This window comes from Nannobrachium achirus (genome assembly GCF_963921795.1).
Source record: "Nannobrachium achirus genome assembly, chromosome: 3".
NCBI lineage: Eukaryota > Metazoa > Chordata > Actinopteri > Myctophiformes > Myctophidae > Nannobrachium > Nannobrachium achirus.
Genome location: NC_137812.1, coordinates 5620974 through 5646859, shown reverse-complemented (window position 1 = coordinate 5646859; position 25886 = coordinate 5620974). Strand labels below are relative to the sequence as shown.

The following is a 25886-nucleotide window of genomic DNA, read 5'->3' as shown; positions in this document are numbered from 1 at the left end:
TTCTTTCTATTGATTAGTCATGCCATGGAGACTTGAGTTAAATAATTATTTTTTGTATTGAAACATTCCAGACAAAAAAATGGATTATAGTACACCCCCATTGATTCCGGACAGGGACCCAAATGCATGTGGGTCCCCATCCGGAGCCAATGGGGGTACATTTATTGAAAGAAAATTGTTTTAGGAATGCGACAAAAAACTAAACATATTATTGAACTCAATTCTCCATGGCCAAGAGTCATTTTGGGGTGAACTACTACTACTTAATTCCTCATTTGATTATCTACTTCATTCGTACTTACTACTTACCTTACGGAGCGGAGCTCCGTTACTGCTTGTCCTCCTTTTTCTAAATAAATGTGCCAGTGTGGCTACACCGTTCAATTGTTTCTGAGTGTTGGTTTGGTCTCAGCCCCCACAATATATATTAAGTACATTACATGGAACCTTTTTTGTTTCTAAACATGACTGTCATGTATGTGCTTCAGCCAATGGTTAGTGCCTATGCTGAGTGAAAGAATACGATCACATAAAAATGTCAAATAATCAGGTTACATTTACTCAATTACTTTTAGTAGCCTCCAAAATATGGAAAATCGATAAAATACTGTGGCAATGGCTATTGAATCATTGTTTAATCAAAGGCACTCAGCCTACATGGAACCTTTTTCTTTTTTAACAAACATGACTGACACCAAATGTGTGGCTGTCTAGCGGTTAGAGCATATGCCTTTTATGCAGAAGGTTGGTGGATCAAATCCCGCCTGGGGTTGATATAAGCATAAAACAATGACATTTGTTAGACTTGTACAGTTTGGGTCCTTATGGAGCCTTTCCAAAAATGCCCCTCCTTGATGCATATTTTTATATCCGCCATTACTAAAGGTATTTTGCATCATAACTCCTGAATCAAGCATTATAATACAAACTATGTGGTGTCTACACCTACTGTATGTTGTGATGCCCAAGGATTACAATGATATCATGTACCAGCTCAGTGGCCTAGTGGTTTGAGTGTCTGCCCTGAGACTGGGAGATCGGGGTTCAAACCCTGTAGTCAAGCGGCCACAAGTCAATTTATTGATAGAATTGTTCACTTTGTGATACAAGCACCAAATTTGGCATGAACAATGCCTAGGACCTACTTGTTCAGAAAAAGCAAGTTAGCCACTCAATTAAAAACAAATAGGGTTCTATACAGTAAAATAATACAAAAAAATTAATCTGCTTCAAATAGCATGTGAGGGGTCAAACTAGGGTTTTTTCCATGGTGCTGAATCCATTGTAAGCATCTGTTTTGCACAAAAACACTCCTTGGGCTAGAAAGGCCACCACAACACTATGGTTTAGTGATGAGTCATCACTTTTCACCATGGTTTTCACGCTTTTGTGGGGGCCTTTCTGCCCAAGGAATGTTTTTCGTGCAAAACAAATGCTTGCATTGGATTCAGGCTCATGAAAAACCCTTAGTTTGACCCCTCACTTGCTACTTAAAGCAGATTTATTTTGTTGTATTTTACTGTATAGAAAGTCAATGGGACCCCAACCCTATTTGTTTTTAATTGAGTGGCTAACTTGCTTTTGGAAAAAGTAGGTCCAGAGGAAACTTTGTGCAAAATTTGGTGCTTGTATCACAAAGTGAACAATTATCTCTGTAGCCGCCGGGCTACTGGTCGAGTTGTACCAAAGACTCTAAAAAATGGGACCCAGTGCCTCCCTGCTTGGCACTCAGCATCAAGGGTTGGATTGGGGGTAAGTCCCTGCGACATGCTAGCGTCATGTCAAGGGGGTGTACTTGTACATCAAGCTGCCTCACGCTACAGAATGAGCCTCATGGCTCTGCCAAGTCATATGGGCCTCATGGCTCGGCAAGGCTTACTATGTACAGCACCATAAACTGTCCAGGTGAATAGTATCACAGTATTTTAGTCTGTTATAGGCCTACAGTCTTTTGCATACATGTTGTGTAGAGGCCAATTTGTGCTTTTACCTATAACCACCGATTAGTGTAAAACTTTGTATGCACACTTCCCAGAGGCCAAGGAAAAACCTGTGCCCTGCATTTTTCACATCTGCCATTTATAGCGCCACCAGAAGGCAGACTTACAGTATGTAAAACACATTCTTCGATATTACTCCTTCAGATTTTATCCGAAAATCACACAAATCAGTAAACAGTATCTCTACAGTGATGTAATCATGATGGATTTGTCCGATATCATATTTTCTATCTAATTGGCTAACATTGAATTCCAAGGTTTGCAGGATTGCTCCTTTTTGAACAAAATGTCTCAAACGCAGCCTGCTATGTGTGTGAGATTTTGCACACACATTCCCACTAGGCCAAGGAACAGATGCCACCCTTCTCACATTGGCCTGTTATAGCGCCACCAGCGGGTAAATCTTTGCAAAACACATTTTGGAAACAAAATGCCTCAAATCCCGCATGCAGCGTCCGATTGCCGCGAAAGGCCCAAGAACACGTGGTACCCTTTTCACTTTGAGAGAAGGATAGAGTCCGCAACACTGGTAATACTCAGCTCTGCTTTATTGCTTCAACGTTTCGATCCGTTTGGATCTTCTTCAGGAATCCTGAAGAAGATCCAAACGGATCGAAACGTTGAAGCAATAAAGCAGAGCTGAGTATTACCAGTGTTGCGGACTCTATCCTTCTCTTGTATTGCCGTTTGTCCAGCACCTGGGCTAGAGTTACCTGACTTTCGCCAGATGGTGGCAGCATTGCGTTGCATTGCTTTACCATCTGGGCTCGGTCCGCCAGCGTTGATAACACTCGTAAAGTCCCGGGCCGGACCAATCAGCGGCAGCTATGGGCGGGCTCTGAGCGGCTCTGAGCCAATAGAGTGACGTTGCCTGAGTGCATGACGTTGCCTGTCTGCAACGTCATGCAGACAGGCCAATATGAGTGGTTGGAGTTGGCACTCCCAGACTGTGATAGAAACGGCCACATCCAATCACCTGCTACAGAAATTAAAAAAATGGCCCGCCCCTTACATAGAGTCTGGCCGAGAGATCCCAGATGTAAGGCAGAGCGTTACGCACTGCTGCAACTATCTGGCGAAAGTCAGGTTAGGGCTAGAGTGGATCAGGAGTGGATCACCCCTGACCCTTTTCACTTTGGCCTATTATAGAGTCACCACTAGGCAAAAAAAAAAAAAAAAAACACCTGACCTGCCGGAGACCTGTTCGGAAGAACACTGCTTCTAGTTTTTCTTTGATTTCTTCTTTGCTTTCCCTTGATGCTTTTTTGCTTTCCTGCTTTTTCTGCCTTGGCCAATTTATCGCTGCTTGCAGCTATATTTGTTATTGTTATAGTGAAAAATACAGTTGCCTATACATTAATCAAATATGTTTATTTGAGCATAATTATTCATCTTTATTCCTCTACAGACTCTCCGACAATTACCTCAGTATCAGTGGATCCACCAGGAGTAGTTGTTGAAGGCAGCAAAGTGACTCTGACCTGCAGCAGTGATGCCAACCCACCAGTAGACATCTACACCTGGTACAGAGACAGCAGATCTATCTCCACTGGTCCTCAGCTGGTGAAGGACAATTTGTCTCCGAGAGACACTGGACAGTACGTCTGTGAGGGGACAAACAGACATGGATCACAGAGATCATCACCTCACCATCTAGATGTTCAGTGTAAGTGAGCTAGACTTTTTACGTTCTTCTTTTTGTTTTACTGACAGCAACACAACAACATCATTTGTTGAAGCGCATTTATTTTCTGCGTCATAAAGAGAGCTTTTAAAGTTACATGAATGTTTCTCCAACAGATGGTCCTAAGAACGTCCTTTTGGCAGTAAGTCCATCAGAAGATGTTGTCAAAGGAAGTTCAGTCACTTTCACCTGTAGCAGCAGTGAATCAAATCCACCATTCCAGAGTTACTTCATTTTCAAAGACAACACAGAAGTGGCACAGAAGGAGATGTTTACCATCGCTAACATCCAACCCAGTGACAGTGGAACATACAACTGTAAGGCAGTGAACAACATCGCTACAGTCAGTTCACCTGGAGTCAGTGTTGATCTTCACTGTGAGTATTTAATTGATTTAAGATAAATGTATACCGGTATCTGGCCTAAAATGTATGCCAATTAGTTGGGCCGGGCCAGTTAGGGCCCAGTGACAACTCTACACCACTCCCAGTAGGTGAAGGAAGATCTGCCACCCCAAATGTTTCAAATCGGCCTCATGGTGGCGTTAGCAAGTCACTTTTTTTTCTCTCTGGATTGCATCCCTTAAATCCTCTGATACTGATAGTGACCTCTATTCAATTACCAAATGTTTCCTCTCTATTAATTTGGTAGCTTCTGCCAGGGTTTTATAATTAATTCAGTAGCAAACTACCAGGGTTTTCAGTGTTTTACCGTATTTTCAATGGCGCACACGTGTGTGCACGGTTCCATGCACATACCCGTGTCTGTGTGGACAGTTCTCTGGTTGTTGTAGCTTCACCTAGTGTCCACTAAACAGCGTGTGAATGGACTGTGGGCGCTGTGGAAACCTAGAACCAGAGATAATCCTATTTCCCTGCAGAAGAAGAAGTTGAACTGGATGGAGAAGTGCTTTTCATTTCCGGGTTATCTCTGCATGCTTCGGTCTCCTAGCAACCGCAGATCGTTCTCACAGTAGTGAACAGCGATATTAATAACACACTGACTGCCAGATATCAATGACCAGGTGCTTTGCTGAAAGAGCAGTTAAAAGCAGGTTTTCAAATACAAGCCTCTAGAGGGCGATGTTTACTTTGATACTGTGTGACTCTCTTATGACCATGTACTTCCTGGTCAGCAACACAACACAACACAACAACACAACACAACACAACACAACACAACAGTGTTATCATCAGCGATAATGGCGTTGATCATGCCGTACTCAAAACTCTGGTCTCTAAACTACTTGAATTCACTATGACGTGTTCTATGAAAAATATTGATGATCGATTTAGCCTAATGGCCTTTTTTTTATTATGGTAAGTTTAATTAATCAAACTCGGTGAGGTTTCATGAACAAGAGGAATTTTTTTTTTACAATATGTTCCATTGTCTCTGTACAGCTGTCAGGTTGGTGGGAGGAACCAGTCACTGTACAGGTACACTGGAAGTGAAACACCGGAGAGAGTGGAGACCAGCGGCTGATCCTATGTCTAACTGGAACCTGAATTCATCAACTGTTGTTTGTAAAGAGCTCGACTGTGGCTCTGCTGCTCACACTAAATGGAGTCATGGTTCTAAACGTCAACCTGTATGGTTGATTGCATCTTCCTGTAATGGTTCTGAATCTACACTGAGTGAATGTGGAACGATGCAGCCTGGTAAATCAGGGGACAGACTGGAGGTGATCTGTTCAGGTAACAAACAATGCCTTCAACAACGACACTAATCTATACTGTCTGTCTGTCTGTCTGTCTGTCTGTCTGTCTGTCTGTCTGTCTGTCTGTACCATCTCATATTTTATCTCTCTCTGTCTGTCCCATCTCATATTCTATCTCTCTCTGTCTGTCTGTCTGTCTGTCTGTCTGTTCCAGTCCTTTTTAGTGTTCTATAACATCCCATCTACCAAAACAAAGGAACAGTGAGCTTCTTCTGTCCTTCCCCCATGTTTTAGTCTGGCCATGAATTCTTATTATTTATCTGTGTATGTAAAAACATAGATTTGTATATAATATTATATAGATTCTGGCAGGTGTGTGACTGGCACCTGAGCATGGGTCTTGTTGAGTTTGTATTGATGCTCCAAGCAGCAACACTGCCCCCCATGGAGAGATGCCACATGTGTCCCTTCAGGATCAGAGCTGTGGTGCAACTAGGCAGGTGAAGCTGGTGTTCCAGTATACAGAGTGGCAGCATCATTTACTGTCAGCCCTGGTACCATTTACACACTTAGTACCAAGTTCTGTTACACTGGTGGAGTCAGCCCTGCTGGTACCATTTATACACTTAGTACCAAGTTCTGTTAGACTGGTGAAGTCAGCCCTGGTACCATTTACACAGAGTTGGGACTAACACGTTACAAAGTAACTAATTACTGTACGCCGTTCTTTTTTTCAGGAACGAGTACTCTAACGCATTATTTTTTAAATTGAGTAACTCAGTTACCGATACTACACAGTGCATTACGCCGCCCTTCTAACGTCTTCCTTTCAGCCCCAGTCCATCATCCGGGCTGTCCTCCTGATTTGCCAGTCTTTCCCTCATCCTAGTCTCTGGGCCCTCTACCCCATGCTGCCAGTTCTGCCTCATTACAGCCTCCAGGCCATCTGTCTGTGGTCGTTCCGCATCTCGTCTCCTGGCAACATCCTTAGTAGTAGTAGGTAGTAACAATAAGCCTATTGCCTGTCTCCTTGCCGTCTGATCTGACCGGCGTGTGGTTGTGGCCTCTTTGCCTGTGTCCCCTTACCGTTCTTTCTTCTCTGTGAGTATCTGTGGAGAAAGAGCTAGTCTAGATCGGGTTTGGGTTAGGATTAGTATGCAAGCACTCTGTCGCCTCTGATGGATAGAATATCGCTCAGCATAGGTACTAGAATCTCTTAGATAAAGGTTTATATCTCTGGTACTAGACCAAGGTGTATGCTCTGAATTTCGAGGTTCCCTCCATCGTTTCCGTGCCCTTGAATGATCCAGTGCCAGCCTCGCCACCCCGAGCTGTCGATTGCGTCCCCTGTCCGTTGGGGTGTTTGCTTGAATGGTACCCTTGTACCAGACAGTCCATCCTTCGCCACCTTGGGCTGTCGGTTGCGTCCCCTGTCCATTGGGGTGTTTTCTTAAATGGTACCCTTGTTCGTCAGGCCGTGTCTCATAGACAAATCTCTTGAATGGTGCCCTTATTCGTCAAGGCAGTGTCTCTTAGACAAATCTCTTGAAAGGTGCCCTTGTTCGTCAGGGCCGTGTTTGCTTGAATGGTGCCCAAATAGACCTTCAGGGCCGGGTTTGCTTGAATGGTGCCCAAATAGACCTTCAGGGCCGGGTTTGCTTGAATAGTGCCCTTGTAGACCTTCAGGGCCGTGTTTGCTTGGGGTATCTCCGAGGCTGGCTGGCTGGAATGGAAATCTTTCCACCACTCCTCTCTTCTCTCACGTCCTCTTCCATAGCTCTTTCTCATCCATCACCACCTCGACTGTCTTCTCCGCTCCCGGGTCCAGCGTCACCTCCATACCCATAACAAGGTTATCCACTGCTGATTCCATTGTGTCAACTACAGGTACCCCATGCGAGAAGCTAACTGTTGCCGCTGAGGTTCGTGAGCCATGACTCGGATGCTTGGTTTTACTGAGGGCGTTAGGCATTGTGTTTTCTCAGATAGCTCTGCAATCCCTTTCTGACACCATGAAATAGAGCTCGAACTTGGGCTCTGACGTAGGCTCGTATCTGTCCGGCAGAACCTTTGACGAATGTCTTGTGGGACGCTTTCAATACCTAGCCCGTTCTTAACCTTTGGGTATATTTCTCTACTGAGGTCTGTCAAGAGTGCTGTTCTTAGCTTAGTACTACTTCGGTGGTCAACTGCAGTCTGCCACGGATCTGAACGGGAAGCCTGCTTATATATGCTTTGGGGCGGCATAGCTCAGGGGTAGAGAAACCGTTATTAGAGCACGAAGGATTCCCGAAGGGTTCCCAGTGCGAATCCGGGCTCCCCATGAGTTAATGTCGAAGGGTCCTTGGGCAAGACTCTGAACCCCTAATTGCTCCCGGTGATTAGGTTGGTGCCTTGCATGGTTTCCTCCGCCACCGGTGTATGAATGTGTGTGTGAATGGGTGAATGTAATGCACAATCTCTGTAAAGCGCCTTGGATAAAAGCGCTATATAAATGCACCATTTACCATATAAGGTTGTCAGATGTCATATACAGTATATTGATTACATCAATCTGACACGTATGCAGTCCATGCTCGGTTGCCATTGACACCGGCCTAAAGCTGGTTGCACACTGCTGCGTTTTTCGGGCCGAATATCGGAGTGAATTTCGGAGCGCGCAAATAAAAAATCAACCTCCCTTTACGTCAGTCATGACTGCCGCCCGTTTCGTGCACCACTCGGTCCCTTGCTCTCTCTATCTCTCGCTCTCTCCTTGCCCTGAAAAACGCATTTCGCAACGAAAAACGCAGCAGTGTGCAAAGACTTTAACAATGGCCAACTGTCTATGACGGCAGTCCCATATGACATGATGGACTATCTCCATATATAGTGTTCTCCAAATCTCCATGTTTAGGCCAAACAGGCTCACTCCATTTCTCCATGTATTGGTCCAAATGCCCAACGTTGAGCTTGACAACGAAACGTTCTTAACAATACTTAAGGAGTTTTTGTGAAGAGTTGATCAAAGGCTTTCAGTTGTAAGAGTCTTTGTCTATTTGCCTGCATAAGACTAGTTTTTATGCCTGTTAGAATAACCTGAGAAATATCCCCTTGGCAACAACATGGTTAATAACTAAATGTGATACGTTAGGCCTACAGGTGCAATATGACATCGAGTAAATAAATTATAAATGGTAAAAATGTTCTATTTATTTAGATAGCACCTTTATCCAAGGCCCTTTACATTGTGCATTTCATTCACCCATTGACTCATACATACATACATCGGTGGCAGAGGAAACCATGCAAGGCACCAACCTGCTCACCGGGAGCAACTAGGGGTTCAGAATCTTGCTCGAGGACATTTCGACACTGACTCTCGAGGTCACTGTATCACTGTATAACAAATTCTTCTGATTCTGATTCTGATCTGGTCCAGACCTGTTCTCCAAGTGTGGAAAACCTGATCCTCCTGATACAGAAGAAGTAGTAGTCAAGGTTGCCAGAGGCAGGCCGTCTCGTCCTGGGGATCATCCCTGGCAGGTGTCCCTGCAGCGAAGAGACACTGGATCATCAGAACCGTTCAAACATGCATGTGGAGGCGTCCTCATTGCATCCTGTTGGGTCCTCACTGCTGGTCACTGCATGTAAGCTGCTCTAAATTACTATTTTATTATGGCAGGGCTAGGCAACCTTAGGGCACTGGCGGATTTATATATCACAAAAGTGAGTACAGCCCTATCTTTTCTGCAAATATTTAATTATACTGTATCTCCTATGGGGGCAAAACGGGGCCAAATGTTTTGATCATTCATCAAAAAAAATAGTAGTGAAAAAGTAAAAAATTAAGTGGAAAAATAAGATTTGAACCCGAAAAAAATAAATTTTTAACCTGAAAGTCACGAATTTCGATCTTGAACTGTTCAAATGTACATACATTTAAAAATAAATTTAATTTCACTTTAACTCTCCCCACGCTTTGAACGTTCACGTTCGCCCCAATTCGCAAGACCTCTCCGCCAATACGGCGCTCGTTCGGTTCGTTCGTCTGATGACTGTAAGCTGATGAGGGGTCGCGCGGCTTTGTACTGTAAACACATTTTCCGCGGTGATGGTGTAAAAAATCCATTATGCGTTAACATCAACGGAGAACAATTCACTTCCTTGTTGATTTCCTCTGGCTGTAAGGCTCTGTGGCCAGTGACTGGTCTTCTTCTTCTTCAACACATAACAGGCAAATTCACATTCATTCTCGCATGACGCCGCCCTCTGCTGCCTGGCAGACCAAAGTGCACTATTGCACAACCCAAAAAAAATAAAAAATAAAAATAAATGTCTGTCTGTCTATCTACTATAACGTCGCAAAGGTAAGCCGCTTTTTGATGGCACCAGACCCAATAAATAAATAAATAATCTGGCAGTAGGAGAGTTAATATATATTTCGATCTTGGAGTCCTTTTTTTCAGTTGTTTTTTATTTATTTATTTCAGATTCAGATCTTATTTTTACGGATTCAGATCATATTTTTTCGGTTTCAGATTTATTTATTTTTTCGCTTCTTACTTTTTCGGTTTCAACTTGAAAAGTTTCAAGTCAAAAAGTTTCAAGTTTCAGGTGCAGTTCTGCAGTGGCAAAACAGGACCAAAAGTCATGTGACCGACTGAGAGCCAATGACGTGAGGCCTTTTCCACTAGCCAATCCAAAGGCTCAGGGGTTGGCTGCCATGTTTCCCTAAAAGTGAGTTCTCTGGGCTTTCCTATCCATTTAGTTTAGCAAATTCCATCACCAATCCCACTCCCTCTCCCTATAAGTCTAAATGCCCAAAAATTAGCAAATTCCATCACCAATCCCACTCCCTCTCCCTATAAGTCTAAATGCCCAAAAATGAATTGGCCTACATAAATACCCCAATGAAATATATAAATTACAAAATGAAATAAATAAAAAAGACATGTGCTATTGATCTATAGTCATCCATATTATGTTTTCAGCTCTACATGCCCATCCCCATGTTCTATAGATCTATGGGTCAATCCATGTTTCTAAGGTCCCATCCATATGTTTTAGAGATCTATGGGCTCATTCCTAGGCCCATCCCTATATCCTACAGATCTACAGATTTACCCATACATTCTATAGATCTATGGAGTCAACCATATGTTTTACAGATCTACATAGCCACCCCCATGTTCTATAGATATGGAGTCATCATATGTTTAACAGATCTACAGGCCCATCCTCATGTTCTATAGATCTAATGAGTCATCCATATGTTTTCAGATCTACTTGCCCATCCCCATGTTCTATAGATCTATGGAGTCATCCATATTTTTTCAGATCTACAGGCCCATCCCCATGTTCTATAGATCTATGGAGTCATCCATATTTTTTCAGATCTACAGGCCCATCCCCATGTTCTATAGATCTATGGAGTTATCCATATGTTTTACAGATCTAAAGGCCCATCCCTATGTTCTACAGATCTACAGGCACATCCATATGTTTTACAATAAAATTATCTTACAATAAATGCGAGAAGTCTCTATGAGTGTACGTGTGTGTCTGCGTGTGTGTGTGTGTATGTATTATGCGTATATCGAGAACTGTTTGTCTCGCCAATGCGCGTTCCCCGCTGCCTCGACCCCGACCCGATACACGGTTTACCCGAACCGGCGTAAGCGCTGACTCATAATGACATCACATCATAAAAGGATCCGCGTATCTCGAGAACCGTTCGTCCAACCGGCTTCAAATACATAAGTGTTTTTCCGGAAACGGCACTGTGTCTAAAGAGATCTCCATATGAGCATAAAATGGACACAGACGGACAGATATAGATATCTCCATATAATGGGCATAAATGGACACAGGCAACAGATGGTCAAAACGGGTCCTATGACAACAGGTATAATGGGGTTTGCATTAAAGGGCGGAGCATTCATTGGGCAGCCAAGCCTCTAGTTTAATATAATTATGGAAATGCAAAGACGGAATTCAGTTCCCAGTGGATTCCTCGCGACTTGCATCAGTTGCAATTTCCCAGAATGGCACCTTTTTAGTTTATTCATGTTTTTCAACATTACTTTTTTGAACAAGCTCACAACGCATCATATGTGGCCCATAGATCTAGAGAACATCATAGATCTGTAAGACATAGGGATGGGCCTTACATTTGTAAAATATGAGGGCCCAGAGATCTTTAGAACATAGGGATGGGACCATAGAAACATGGATTGACCCATCTATAGAACATACCTGTATATCTGATTCCATAGATCTATAGAACGTGGGGATGGGCATGTAGATCTGAAAACATATGGATGACTCAATAGATCTATAGAACATGGGGATGGGCCTGTAGATCTGAAAACACATGGATGACTCAATAGATCTCTAGAACATGAGGATGGGCCTGTAGATCTGAAAACATATGGATGACTCAATAGATCTCTAGAACATGAGGATGGGCCTGTAGATCTGAAAACATATGGATGACTCCATAGATCTATAGAACATGGGGATGGGCCTGTAGATCTGAAAACATATGGATGACTCCATAGATCTCTAGAACATGGGGATGGGCCTGTAGATCTGAAAACACATGGATGGCTCCATAGATCTATAGAACATGGGGATGGGCCTGTAGATCGGAAAGCACATGGATGGCTCAATAGATCTATAGAACATGAGGATGGACCTGTAGATCTGAAAACATGGATGACTCCATAGATCTATAGAACATGGGGGTGGGCATGTAGATCTGTAAAACATATGGTTGACTCCATAGATCTATAGAATGTATGGGTAAATCTGTAGATCTGTAGGATATAGGGATGGGCCTAGGAACGAGCCCATAGATCTCTAAAACATATGGATGGGACCTTAGAAACATGGATTGACCCATATATCTATAGAACAAGGGGATGGCCCTGTAGATCTGAAAACACATGGATGGCTCCATAGATCTATAGAACATGGGGATGGGCATGTAGATCGGAAAGCACATGGATGGCTCAATAGATCTATAGAACACGAGGATGGGCCTGTAGATCTGAAAACATGGATGACTCCATAGATCTATAGAACATGGGGGTGGGCATGTAGATCTGTAAAACATATGGTTGACTCCATAGATCTATAGAATGTATGGGTAAATCTGTAGATCTGTAGGATATAGGGATGGGCCTAGGAACGAGCCCATAGATCTCTAAAACATATAGATGGGACCTTAGAAACATGGATTGACCCATATATCTATAGAACATGGGGATGGCCCTGTAGATCTGAAAACATATGGATGATTCCATAGATCTATAGAACATGGGGATGGCCCTGTAGATCTGAAAAACATATGATGACTTCATAGATCTATAGAACATGGGGATGGGCATGTAGATCTGAAAACATAATATGGATGACTATAGATCTATAGAACATGTCTTTTTTATTTATTTCATTTTGTAATTTATATATTTCATTGGGGTATTTATGTAGGCCCTGGTTGGGCATTTAGACTTATAGGGAGAGGGAGTGGGATTGGTGATGGAATTTGCTCAACTGGAATGGATAGGAAAGCCCAGAGAAATCACTTTTAGTGAACATGTTGCCATGCCAACCCTGGAGCCTTTGGATTGGCTAGTGGAAAAGGCCTCACGTCATTGGCTCTCAGTCGGTCACGTGACTTTTGGCCCTGTTTTGCCACTGCAGAACTGCACCTGAAACTTGAAACTTTTTGACTTGAAACTTTTCAAGTTGAAACCGAAAAAGTAAGAAGCGAAAAAATAAATAAATCTGAAACCGAAAAAATATGATTTGAATCCGTAAAAATAAGATCTGAATCTGAAATAAATAAATAAAAAACAACTGAAAAAAACTCCAAGATCGAAATATATATTAAAGTGAAATTAATTGTATTTTTAAATGTATTCAAAAGTATTAAAAAAGCGAATCAAAGTTACATTTGAACACTTTTTTTTTCAAGTTCAAGATCGAAATTCGAGACTTTCAGGTTCAATTTTTTTTTTTTTTTTCGGGTTCAAATCTTATTTTTCCACGTATTTTTTTATTTTTTCACTAATTTTTTTTTGATGAATGATCAAAACCTTTGGCCCCGTTTTGCACCCATATATCTCTTCATGGGACAACACTGACGAAATGACACTGTGATACAATGTAAAGTAGTCAGTGTAATTTGTCCCCTCAAAACAACTCAACATACAGCCATTAATGTCAAAACTGCTGGCAACTAAAGTGAGTACAAGTGAAAATGTCCAAATTGGGTCCAAGTGAAATTATTTTGTGTGCTGCCTTAAAGGACAACTCCGCCCTAAATCACTTCTAGGCTCATTTAACTACTTATATTGATCCAAAATACTGTCCATCGGGTCTATTAGGCTATTAGGTAGAAATGCCCATGTTGTCCAGTTTCCCCAGCAGAACCCAGCAGCTATCACTTTTACACTATTTGTTGCGGTCAAAAGTGTTTTTATTTTTCATAAATGTGTTGTCATTACAAATACATCCATGCCATTGTTGTCCCACAAAAGCCATCACACTCTGCTAAACAGATGTAATGCTGTGATGTGTTTTGCCAAGTCCCGGAAAAGAAGCCCTGTGATTGGCCAGTACAGTCACTTTGATTGGCAGTTGTGCCAAATGCTCACCCCAAAACATGATTTATGAGATTATGGTGGCTTGTGTGGGACAACCAAGGCATGGATGTGTTTGTAATGAGAAGTAGTAACACATTCATGAAAAAGAAAATCGCTTTTGACCGCAACAAATAGGTATAAAATCGCTAGGCTTATGAGCTCCACTCCATATGCTATGAGGGCTGCTGGGTTCTGCTGGGGAAACTGGACAACAGGGGCATTTCTGCCTAATAGACTCATGGACAGTCATTTTGGATCAAGTAGGAAAATGAGCCTAGAAGTGATTTAGGGCAGAGTTGTCCTTTAACCCTCTTGTTCATGGAGTTCACCAGAGCTTCACAGGTTGCCTTAGCCCCATATAGAACCTCGCCCTCCGCTGCATACTGTTGTGCTCCGAGATCACCGGACTGCAGTAGAATGCCTCCACGCCGAGGTAGATCACCCTTTTCCCGGTAGTTCCACGCTCCCAGACTATAACTTTCCATCCCACGTTACATAAAACATACACTACGGCATGAAACAACCACTAAAAATCGCTAGTCAGCCAGTGTCATGTTTCCCCATTCAATCGGAACTCCCCCGGCTGCAGTTGCCAGAAGCAGTACTGGCATCTGCCGCCGGGGACTTTTCCGGATTTAATGAGTTATGATGTATGATGTATGAAGTAATGATTTAAAAAAGCGATTTAAACCATTTCCCAGCGCCGTAGTGCATGTTTTATGGAACTACCTTTACTTTTTGGATACAATTTCGGGACAAGGCTGATCTACCTCGGCGTGGAGGCATTCTACCCCAGCCCGGTGATCTCCCCGTATGACCTCATCTTGGAGCACAACAGTATGCAGCGGAGGGTGAGGTTCTATATGGGTCTACGGTTGCCACTGGAACCCTCTCACACTCCTCCATGATGACATCACAGAATTGGTGGATGTTAGAGATGTTTGTTCTTCCACCCTTCTTTTGACGATGCCCCACAGATGCTCAATAGGGTTTAGGTCTGGAGACATGCTTGGCCAGTCCATATCTATGTGTGTGTGTGTGTGTGTGTGTGTGTGTGTGTGTGTGTGTGTGTGTGTGTGTGTGTGTGTGTGTATATATTATATATGTAACGGAGGTGATCCGAACATCCCCACCCGGGTTCGCACCCGGGTCTCCCACGCGAAAGTACAATATCTTAACCACTAGACCAAAGAGACATCTCTTTGGTCCGGGGGAGATACTAGACTTTTGAGGCTTCAAGGCTGGGGCTGCGACTCTCCGTCACACTCACCCCCCTTTGACCTCCTCCTAAGGGGAAGCCCGAATCCGGGTCACGGCACCAATGTAACGGAGGTGATCCGAACCTCCCCACCCGGGCTTCGAACCCGGGTCTCCCGCGTGAAAATCCAATATCTTAACCAAAGAGACATCTCTTTGGCCCGAGGGAGATACTAGACTTTTGAGGCTTCAAGGCCGGGGCTGTCTGGCCACTCCATCCTCATTAAAAAGCATAATTATGTAGATTTAAACTTTCAAGTCAGTTGTTTCTACAGTAAAGGTGTTTACACACCGGGGGCGAATTGGCGAATAGCGAATTGCTTTTTCTTTAAAACCTCTTTAAGTCAATGGAAGCTTCCACACTGACCGCAAATTTCGAAAAAGCGAAAAAGCAGCTGTTATTTATTCGCTCTTGTTTCGAATTTTGCAAAGCGAGGAGAACAGTGTTTCCTTCTCCGTCTACTTCTCGTCTGTGAGGCTGCTTAATCAGTGGTGGAAAAAGTACTCGAATTTCTTACTGTTAAAAGTATGGTTCATGTATGTTTTATTATAGGCTAATATATATCTGCAAAAAGACTGATGTTTTAAAATAAATAGTTGGGTATTAAATACAATAGGATCCGAAATGTAATGGAGTAGAAGGAAATTACAAATACCTACAAGTACAGTACTCAAGTAAATGCACTCTGAGCTAACGCGGACAGTTTCTGTATGCAGATGGGCGGGCACAGCGAATCTCTCCGCGAGTCTCCAGCCAATAGCATGTGTTCTCCTCCCCCCACCCCCCTCTGCTCCTCTGCTCAGCGCAGAGAACGCTGCTGCGTCATGACGTCAACACATTCGGTGCGACGCTCTCTGCACTCTGATTGGTTAGGGAAATTCTACACTTCCTACAACAGTGATCATAACACGATCGCCCAGGCTTCTTTTTCTTCCAATTGCCAAAAAGAAGTCTGGGTTTCCGAGGCTAAAGTAAATGTAACTTGTAGTTACTTTAAACCACTGCTGTTGCGAGCTGCCTGTCTGCGGGGGAACGGTGAACGCGTTTATTCAATTTGGCGAATTTTATATGCTTATTCGCGTCGCACTTTGGTGTGTATGAGAAAAAGCGTAAGGCGAATTCTCCGCATTTTCAGGTCGCTTTTTCGCGATGCTTCGCTAATTCGCCGCTGTGTAAAGACCTCAACAGTTCTATGGAGATGCAGGCGGTCTTAATGAATGACTGGTTGTTTCTACAGTAACAGTTCTATGGACATGCAGGTGGTCTTAATGAATGACTGGTTGTTTCTACAGTAACATGCAGGTGGTCTTAATGAATGACTGGTTGTTTCTACAGTAACAGTAACATGCAGGTGGTCTTAATGAATGACTGGTTGTTTCTACAGTAACAAGGTGGTCTTAATGAATGACTGGCTGTCTCTACAGTAACATGCAGGTGGTCTTAATGAATGACTGGTTGTTTCTACAGCAGCAGTTCCAAGGAGATGCAGGTGGTCGTGGGAAGATTGGATCATACATACCATGGAAAGAATGACCAGATCATCCCTGTGGAGAAAACTATCATTCACAGGGATTACAGGCAATCAACCTCTGATGGTCATCTATTGGCTGTTCATAATGACATTGGTGAGGACATGAACTTACTGTACATACGTCACTGACACAACATGAGTAACTGTCAAGCCAGTTAGCATTCTGAATGTAATGTATAGACATGGAGAAAGTATGCAATGTTGTTCAACATTGGCTCGTTGTAATGTAATTATTTCATTTCAAAAATTACATCTATGCTCATCAGAGATGCTAATAATGTACCATTCTGTGTGTCAGCTTTACTTCAACTGAAGGCAATCCACAGTCCTCTGTGTGCCGTGGAAAGTCGCTATGTTAAAACTGCCTGTCTGCCGAACCAGCGCTTCCCTGATGGCATGGAGTGTGTAGTTTCTGGATGGGGCCGCACTCGTATGTATCTAACTACACATTAGCACTGATCTGAATCAATTACTACACTAAACATGGTATGTATCTAATTACACATTAGCACTGATCTGAATCAACCTGATAACACAGACAATTTAGAGAAGGTTCACACTTCTCTAAACCCATTGCCTTGGGCTCATCTATTAGGCTATAGTAAGGGGAACATAAGAAAATCTGCTAAGTAAATCGCTACCAAGAAATTTCTTCACCAATGTGTTTCTAAAGGTGTGTAATAATATGTACTAAAAGGTTGAAATTCAACTCCCGGGGGAAACCTCATAAAAAAAACTGATTTGTGTTTGTGTCCCATTAACTTTACTATACAGGAAAAACTACACAAAATAAATATGCTTTAAGTAGCATGTGAGGGGTCAAACTAGGGGTTTTTCATGATGCTGAATCCATTGCAAGCATTTGTTTTGCACTAAAAACATTCCATGGGCGACAAATGGCCCCCACAAAACGGTGAAAAGTGATGATTCATCACTAAACCATCGTTTTGTGGGTCCGATTTTAGCCCAAGGAATGTTTTTCGTGCAAAACAAATGCTTGCAATGGATTCAGCATCATGAAAAACCCCTAGTTTGACCCCTCACATGCTACTTAAAGCAGATTAGTTTTTTTGTATTTTTATCCTGTATAGTAAATTAATGGGACACAAACACAAATCAGTTTTTTTATGAGGTTTCCCCCGGGAGTTGAATTTCAACCTTTTAGTACATATTATTACACACCTTTAGGAACACATTGGTGAATACATTTCTTGGTAGCGATTTACTTCGCAGATTGGTCAAATATCGTATAAAATCCCCTTACTACTACTGTCTATTCTTCTATATGCTATTAATTAATTTACCAATGGAAAGTTAAACTTTAGGTTGACATGTATTAGTCCTTCTGTTTTCATCTGCGTTGTCTCTCTGTGTTCTTGACCCCCAGGAGAAGAGAATAAAAGAAGTTCCAGTAAGCTGTATGATGCCTACATTCCCCTGATCTCCAAGCAGAGCTGCGAGGAGGCCTATCCACATCGACTGGATAATACCATGATCTGTGCAGGAGACACAGAGAGAGGAGTTGACGCCTGCCAAGTGAGTGTGTGTCATATTGGCTTCAGCATAAAAACTGGATGCTAGGGGAGGTACCCTTGCAAAAACATCTGTAATCCTGGTCTCTATACTGCCTCCTCCTGGTTAGCCGAGGCACCTGATGGAGGGGAAAGGAACTGGTAGGATTAATGTGTTCCTTCCACGCGCTATGTCTAACCAGGGAACCCCCATGTTGCTTGCCATCTGTTTAGAAACAGCAGTATACACCTTCAGAGATGGTTATGAACACCTTCAGAGCCATGGTGTCACTGTCTTACCATCACCTCTCTGTATTAAACATCCATACTGGTTGTTTGTCCTTCCAGGGTGATTCAGGTGGACCTCTGAAGTGTCTACAGGATGGGATTCACTATGTGTCTGGTTTGGTGAGCTGGGGGCCTGTCTGTGGTCAGAAGAACAACCCTGGAGTCTACACCAATGTCCACATGTATGGGGACTGGATTAATAAAACCATGTCTGGTGTTGTGGATTATGATGATTATGATTACTTGATTATAAATCCAGAGGGCAATCAACCCTGACCTCAACCTCCAACACCACGTTAAGGTCATTCTGTCCTCATTTCATCATCTTAATTAAAATATTAATAGTTGTTGATCACCTCTGATTTGGAAAAAGTAATTCACGCCCTCTTCTCTTCTCATGCCTACACTACTGTAACTGTAGAGTGTTGACCTACGCTACTGTAACTGTAACTGTAGAGTGTTGACCTGACAATGAAGGCGGACTCAAAATGACTCAAAAAGAAAAATGCATTGATTTCTCAGTGTTGTTGATGATTGTTTATGTTGACAAAGCATGATGAGAAAGTTGAAATGTTACCTCAATGGGATGGTAATTAGAAACAAGAAATGATTAGAAGAAGAACAATCTCAGCTAACAATAAGAACCACAATGTCATGTTTGCCTGTCCTGATTAGGGAACATAAAATACAGGGTTGTTTGATGAAGTGTTTAATTTTTTGGTTGTCACAAACTTTAGCCTTCGGTAACGTTTGTAAAAGTTCAGATATGGCAGATCAGGGTGGAAGAATGTATTAAGATAACATCGCCTAACTTTAAGGCCTATTGGTAAATCGCAGTGAAATTAGAAACCTACTCCTCCAGCTCAGAGTGGAAAACAAGTGCTAGTAAGAGTGAATTCATCGGAAGCCATTGACAGGAGGACCCCAGACGGTACGATATTCAAATTGGTACAAAACAGGGAAATGGGACCACTGTGAGTTTGGAGCCCTTAAAGATTGTGAATTTATTTCTAGAGTTGAACTTGGTCATTTTTCCCCACTCAACTTTATCAAACTGTCAGATAGCCTCTATCGCTGGCAAAGGGATTTTGTGAGCTCCTAGAACTACAAAGTATTAACTTCTAGTTACTCTCTTTTTACTGTTGTTGTTTTTTTTTGGGGGATTACTATTGGTATCATTTTATCCCTTTTTGAATTAGAATTTTGGATTTAAAATAAACCTGGAATTATTGGACATTAAGAACTCGTCTTGTGCTATTTTCATTGGCATCTCTATAATTCTGTTATAAACAGTAATACACCTTTTAACTAACAACACTGTTTTAACTCTGTGTAATTACCCTGTACTGATTGATACCTTGTGTGTTTCAAACCAAGCAAAGAGGGTTAACTTAGCAGTAAAGTAGCAGTAATAATAATCTATCTATAAATGCGAGAAGTCTCTGCGTGTCTGTCTGTCTGTGTGTGTGTCTGTAATCCGCGTATCTCGAGAACCGTTCGTCCCACCGGCTTCAGATTCGGCACGCGCGTTCCCCGCCGCGGCACGGAGTGCAGTGCCGGGTCTCGACCCGACCCGACGCGCGGTTTTCCCGAACCAGCGCGAAACGTTCGGAATCTCCTTATGTGGGGTTGATTGTTGACATCAGGCTGTTCCGGAGGGAATCGGCGAAAGCTCTGACTCATTGTGACATCACTTCATAAAAGGCTCTGACATCACGTACGCCACATGAGTCAACAAAAAATCTCTGTGATTGTGTATGTATGTATGTAATCCGCGTATCTCGAGAACCGTTCGTCCCACGGGCACGCGCGTTCTCCATATATGGGCATAAAATGAATGCCCCCATATATGGGCATAAAATGGATTGCAGACAGACAGATACAGATATCTCCATATATGGACATAAATGGACAGAGGCAAACAGATGGTCAAAGATCTCCATATATGGGCATAAAATGGACGCAGACAGACAGATACAGATAAAAGGCTCTGACATCACGTACGCCACATGAGTCAACAAAAAATCTCTGTGATTGTGTATGTATGTATGTAATCCGCGTATCTCGAGAACCGTTCATCCCACGGGCACGCGCGTTCTCCAAAAGCTCTGACTCATTGTGACATCACTTCATAAAAGGCTCTGACATCACGTACGCCACATGAGTCAACAAAAAATCTCTGTGATTGTGTATGTATGTATGTAATCCGCGTATCTCGAGAACCGTTCGTCCCACGGGCACGCGCGTTCTCCATATATGGGCATAAAATGAATGCCCCCATATATGGGCATAAAATGGATTGCAGACAGACAGATACAGATATCTCCATATATGGACATAAATGGACAGAGGCAAACAGATGGTCAAAGATCTCCATATATGGGCATAAAATGGACGCAGACAGACAGATACAGATAAAAGGCTCTGACATCACGTACGCCACATGAGTCAACAAAAAATCTCTGTGATTGTGTATGTATGTATGTAATCCGCGTATCTCGAGAACCGTTCGTCCCACGGGCACGCGCGTTCTCCAAAAGCTCTGACTCATTGTGACATCACTTCATAAAAGGCTCTGACATCACGTACGCCACATGAGTCAACAAAAAATCTCTGTGATTGTGTATGTATGTATGTAATCCGCGTATCTCGAGAACCGTTCGTCCCACGGGCACGCGCGTTCTCCATATATGGGCATAAAATGAATGCCCCCATATATGGGCATAAAATGGATTGCAGACAGACAGATACAGATATCTCCATATATGGACATAAATGGACAGAGGCAAACAGATGGTCAAAGATCTCCATATATGGGCATAAAATGGACGCAGACAGACAGATACAGATATCTCCATATATGGGCATAAATGGACACAGGCAAACAGATGTTCAAAACGGGTCCTATGACAACAGGTATAATGAGGTTTGCATTAAAGGGGGAACCGGCACTGTGTCTGCAACACAGTTGGAGGCACAGACAGATACTCCATATATGGGCATAAAATGGACGCAGATAGACAGATATCTCCATATATGGGCATAAAATGGACCCAGAAATATAACTGCAGTGATCTCCATATATGGACATAAAATGGACGCCGACAGACAGACAGACAGATACAGATATCTCCATATATGGGCATAAATGGACACAGGCAGACAGATGGTCAAAACGGGTCCTATGAAAACAGGTATAATGGGGTTTGCATTAAAGGGCGGGGCATTCATTCCCTATTTACATTGTTCCGAGTTGGCCAGGTCGCCGACTAGACGCTGCTTCTAGTTGCGACCGTCAGGGAGCAGTTTACTATGAAAACCTCCACCGGCCGTCCGTCGGTCGGTCGGTCGGTCGGTCGGTCGGTCGGACGGTCGGTCGGTCACACGTCACACGTCACACCTTTGCCCTGCTCATATCTCCGCATCAGTATATAGGGCTTGTTTGTTTATTGTATGACATCACGCCACATCATCAGCTGTGGACTCTGTGATGTCATCGTATCGCATCAGTATATAGGGCTTGTTTGTTTATTGTATGACATCACGCCACATCATCAGCTGTGGACTCTGTGATGTCATCGTATCTCCATATATGGCCATCTCCGTATATGGAGATATAAGTCGTCCATGCCCAAGTATGGGCTGGTGAGGTCAGACTTTGTGTGATGCGTAGGTTATCTCCATATATGGAGATTCAACATTCCAGGTGTAACTATGGCTACCCGTATGACGTGAGAGGTGGAGGTTGTGATATTTGTGGAGATAAGCGACCAACGGTCGCTTATCTCCCGATTAGGGAGTCTTACTGGTAATAATAATAATCTATCTATAAATGCGAGAAGTCTCTGCGTGTCTGTCTGTCTGTAATCCGCGTATCTCGAGAACCGTTCGTCCCACCGGCTTCAGATTCGGCACGCGCGTTCCCCGCCGCGGCACGGAGTGCAGTGCCGGGCCTCGACCCGACCCGATGCGCGGTTTTCCGAAACCGGCCCGAAACGTTCGGAATATCCTTATGCGGAGCTGATTGTTGACATCAGGCTGTTCCGGAGGAAATCGGCGCAAGCGCTGACTCATTGTGACATCACTCATAAAAGGCTCTGACATCACGTACGTACATGAGTCAACAAAAAATCTCTGTGAGTGTGTATGTATGTATGTAATCCGCGTATCTCGAGAACCGTTCGTCCCACCGGCACGCGCGTTCTCCATATATGGGAATAAAATGAATGCCCGTATGCGGAGCTGATGTCTGACATCAGAGTTTTCCGCAACCGGTACTGTGTGTGCAGAGATCTTCATATATGGGCATACGTGGACAAAGACAAACAGATGGTCAAAACGGGTCCTATGACAACAGGTATATTGGGGTTTGCATTAAAGGGTGGGGCATTCATGGGTTTGCACCGCAGCAGGTAGTGCAGTGCTCGGCCTGGGCATAAAATGGACGCAGATAAACAGATATCTCCATATATGGCATATATGGGCATACAATGGACGCAGAATCACAAAGATCTCCATATACGGGCATAAAAGGGACACAGACAGATACAGAGATCTCCATATATGGGCATAAAATGGACGCAGATAGACAGATATCTCCATATATGGGCATATATGGGCATAAAATGGACCCAGAACTATAACTGCAGTGATCTCCATATATGGACATAAAATGGACGCCGACAGACAGACAGATACAGATATCTCCATATATGGGCATAAATGGACACAGGCAGACAGATGGTCAAAACGGGTCCTATGAAAACAGGTATAATGGGGTTTGCATTAAAGGGCGGGGCATTCATTCCCTATTTACATTGTTCCGAGTTGGCCAGGTCGCCGACTAGACCTTCTAGTAATAATAATAATAATAATGGATTGCATTTTTATAGCGCTTTTCTAAGCAAGTTGCGAACTCAAAGCGCTTTACAATGGTCCGTTCATTAATACATTGGGAAGTGAAGCGGCGAACATTCGACGCCAGCGTCCTCAATTCCCACAACAATGGTGGCAAGCTTGTGCCGACCAACTCATTTTGTCCAACAATGATGAATGACAAGCAGTAACAAGGGAAAGAAACAGGAGAGAGGTCTGGAAATCATTTCCACCTCTTGAGGAGGAACTTCTGTTCCTAATCTCAGTGCAGAAACCTTGCTGATCCATGGACGTATGAAGAAAACAACCGAGAAGGAGACATACAGTAGGCGATGAGGAGAGAACACAGTCCTCCTTGAGGGGAACCCCTGGCTGTATAAACCCTACGTCACTGACACCTAATAGCTGGGGAAAATCTGGTCAAAAATCATCAATTTCGTGCACTTGGTGCAAAGTTTTTGATATTTGGTATATGGTGTTAGATATGGGTATAAGGTTTTCAAAAACCATCGCAAACAAGTTGGGCTCGCCCCCTAGTGGTCTGTTTGCAATGAATCAAATATTCGATACATCAGTATATGGTTGAAACCCCATATAATTGATAAAAGAGATTTATCAATGGATTCTGTTACTATTGGGTATGATAAACAATATACAAAAGAATCAGGGAAAAATAACAAACGGAAAGGCACCATTTTCAAGATGGCGTCCACGATGGCTGCCGGGAGCTGAAAATGCCTATAAACTGGGTTTTAATGTGTAAAAATTCATAATAAATCTGCACTTGGTGAAGAGTTTTTGTTTTTTGGTATGGTGTTAGGTATGGGTATAAGGTTTTCAAAAACCATCGCAAACAAGTTGGGCTCGCGCCCTAGTGGTCTGTTTGCAATGAATTCAATAGTAGATCTGTCAGTATGTGGTTGAAACCCCAAATAATTGATAAAAGAGATTTTTCAATGGATTCTGTTACTATTCGGTATGATAAACAACTTACTAAGTTTAGGAAAAAATAACTACCGGAAAGCCATCATTTTCAAGATGGCGTCCACGATGGCTGCCGGGAGCTGAAAATGCCTATTTAATGTGTAAAAATTCATATAAAATATGCACTTGGTAACTAGCTTTTACATTTTGACATGGTGTTAGGTATGGGTAGTTGGTATGGTAGTAGATAGTTTTCAAAAACTATCGCAAACAAGTGGGGCTCACCCCCTAGTGGTCTACAATATACTGACCTATCTAATATTTGATTCATTGCAAACAGACTACTAGGGGGCGAGCCCAACTTGTTTGCGATGGTTTTTGAAAACCTTATACCCATACCTAATACCATGCCAAAATTCAAAAACTCTTCACCAAGTGCATATTTTATATGAATTTTTACATATTAAATAGGCATTTTTAGCTCCCGGCAGCCATCGTGGACGCCATCTTGAAAATGATGGCTTTCCGGTAGTAATTCTTTCCTAAACTTTTAGTATGTTTGTTTATCATACCCAATAGTAACAGAATCCATTGAAAATCTCTTTTATCAATTATTTGGGGTTTCAACCACATACTGACAGATCTACTATTGAATTCATTGCAAACAGACCACTAGGGGGCGAGCCCAACTTGTTTGCAAAGGTTTTTGAAAACCTTATACCCATACCTAACACCATACCAAAAATCTAAAACTCTTCACCAAGTGCAGATTTATTATGATTTTTTACACATTAAAACCCAGTTTATAGGCATTTTCAGCTCCCGGCAGCCATCGTGGACGTCATCTTGAAAATGGTGCCTTTGCGGTATATATTTTCTCCTGAATTTTTAGTATGTTGTTTATCATACCCAATAGTAACAGAATCCATTGAAAAATCTCTTTCATCAATTATTTGGGGTTTGAACCATATACTGATGTATCGAATATTTGATTCATTGCAAACATACCACTAGGGGGCGAACCCAATTTGTTTGCGATGGTTTTTTAAAACCTCATACCCATATAATACCTAACACCATACCAAAAATCAAAAACTTTGCACGAGGTACACAAACTTTACTAGATTCTCCCCAGCTATAAAGGGAATCCCCAGTTTGACACTCACTCAGGGCTGTATTAATGTCAAACTGGGCCCTAGGCACATGCCAATTTTCACTTTTTACTTTTACTCCACTACAATTATTTGGAAACTTTAGTTACTAGTTAGTCTATAGTTATTACAAAACATGCAACAAGCAGCCTTATCAATCTCAAATAAAAGGAAAAAACAGCGCCCTCTCTGTCTTGTTCCTAGTGTAGCACTAAATCTGTTCTTGAGAGATGCATTTCGGCTATTTGAAAATAGCCGATCTACAAGCACACAATGCATCTCGATGTGACGCTTCTCAGTAGTTTGTCTTTCAGTTTTGTCTTTCAAAAAAAAAGAAAAAACGTGCCTAACGTGCCTGTGAAGAAAAACGG

General features: G+C 42.7%; 1 protein-coding gene across 1 annotated transcript; it reads left to right on the top strand.

Annotated features, from left to right (window-relative positions):
- Positions 1-3602: 3602 nt before the first annotated feature.
- On the top strand, positions 3603-17219 carry LOC308281591 (hyaluronan-binding protein 2-like; the record flags this gene model as incomplete). Its single annotated transcript, XM_080721817.1, has 6 exons — positions 3603-3666; positions 3801-4061; positions 5088-5381; positions 8766-8973; positions 16703-16860; positions 17065-17219. The coding sequence occupies exons 2-6, from the start codon at positions 3953-3955 to the stop codon at positions 17217-17219; spliced, it is 924 nt and encodes a 307-aa protein (XP_080577943.1). The 5' UTR covers positions 3603-3666; positions 3801-3952.
- Positions 17220-25886: the final 8667 nt, after the last annotated feature.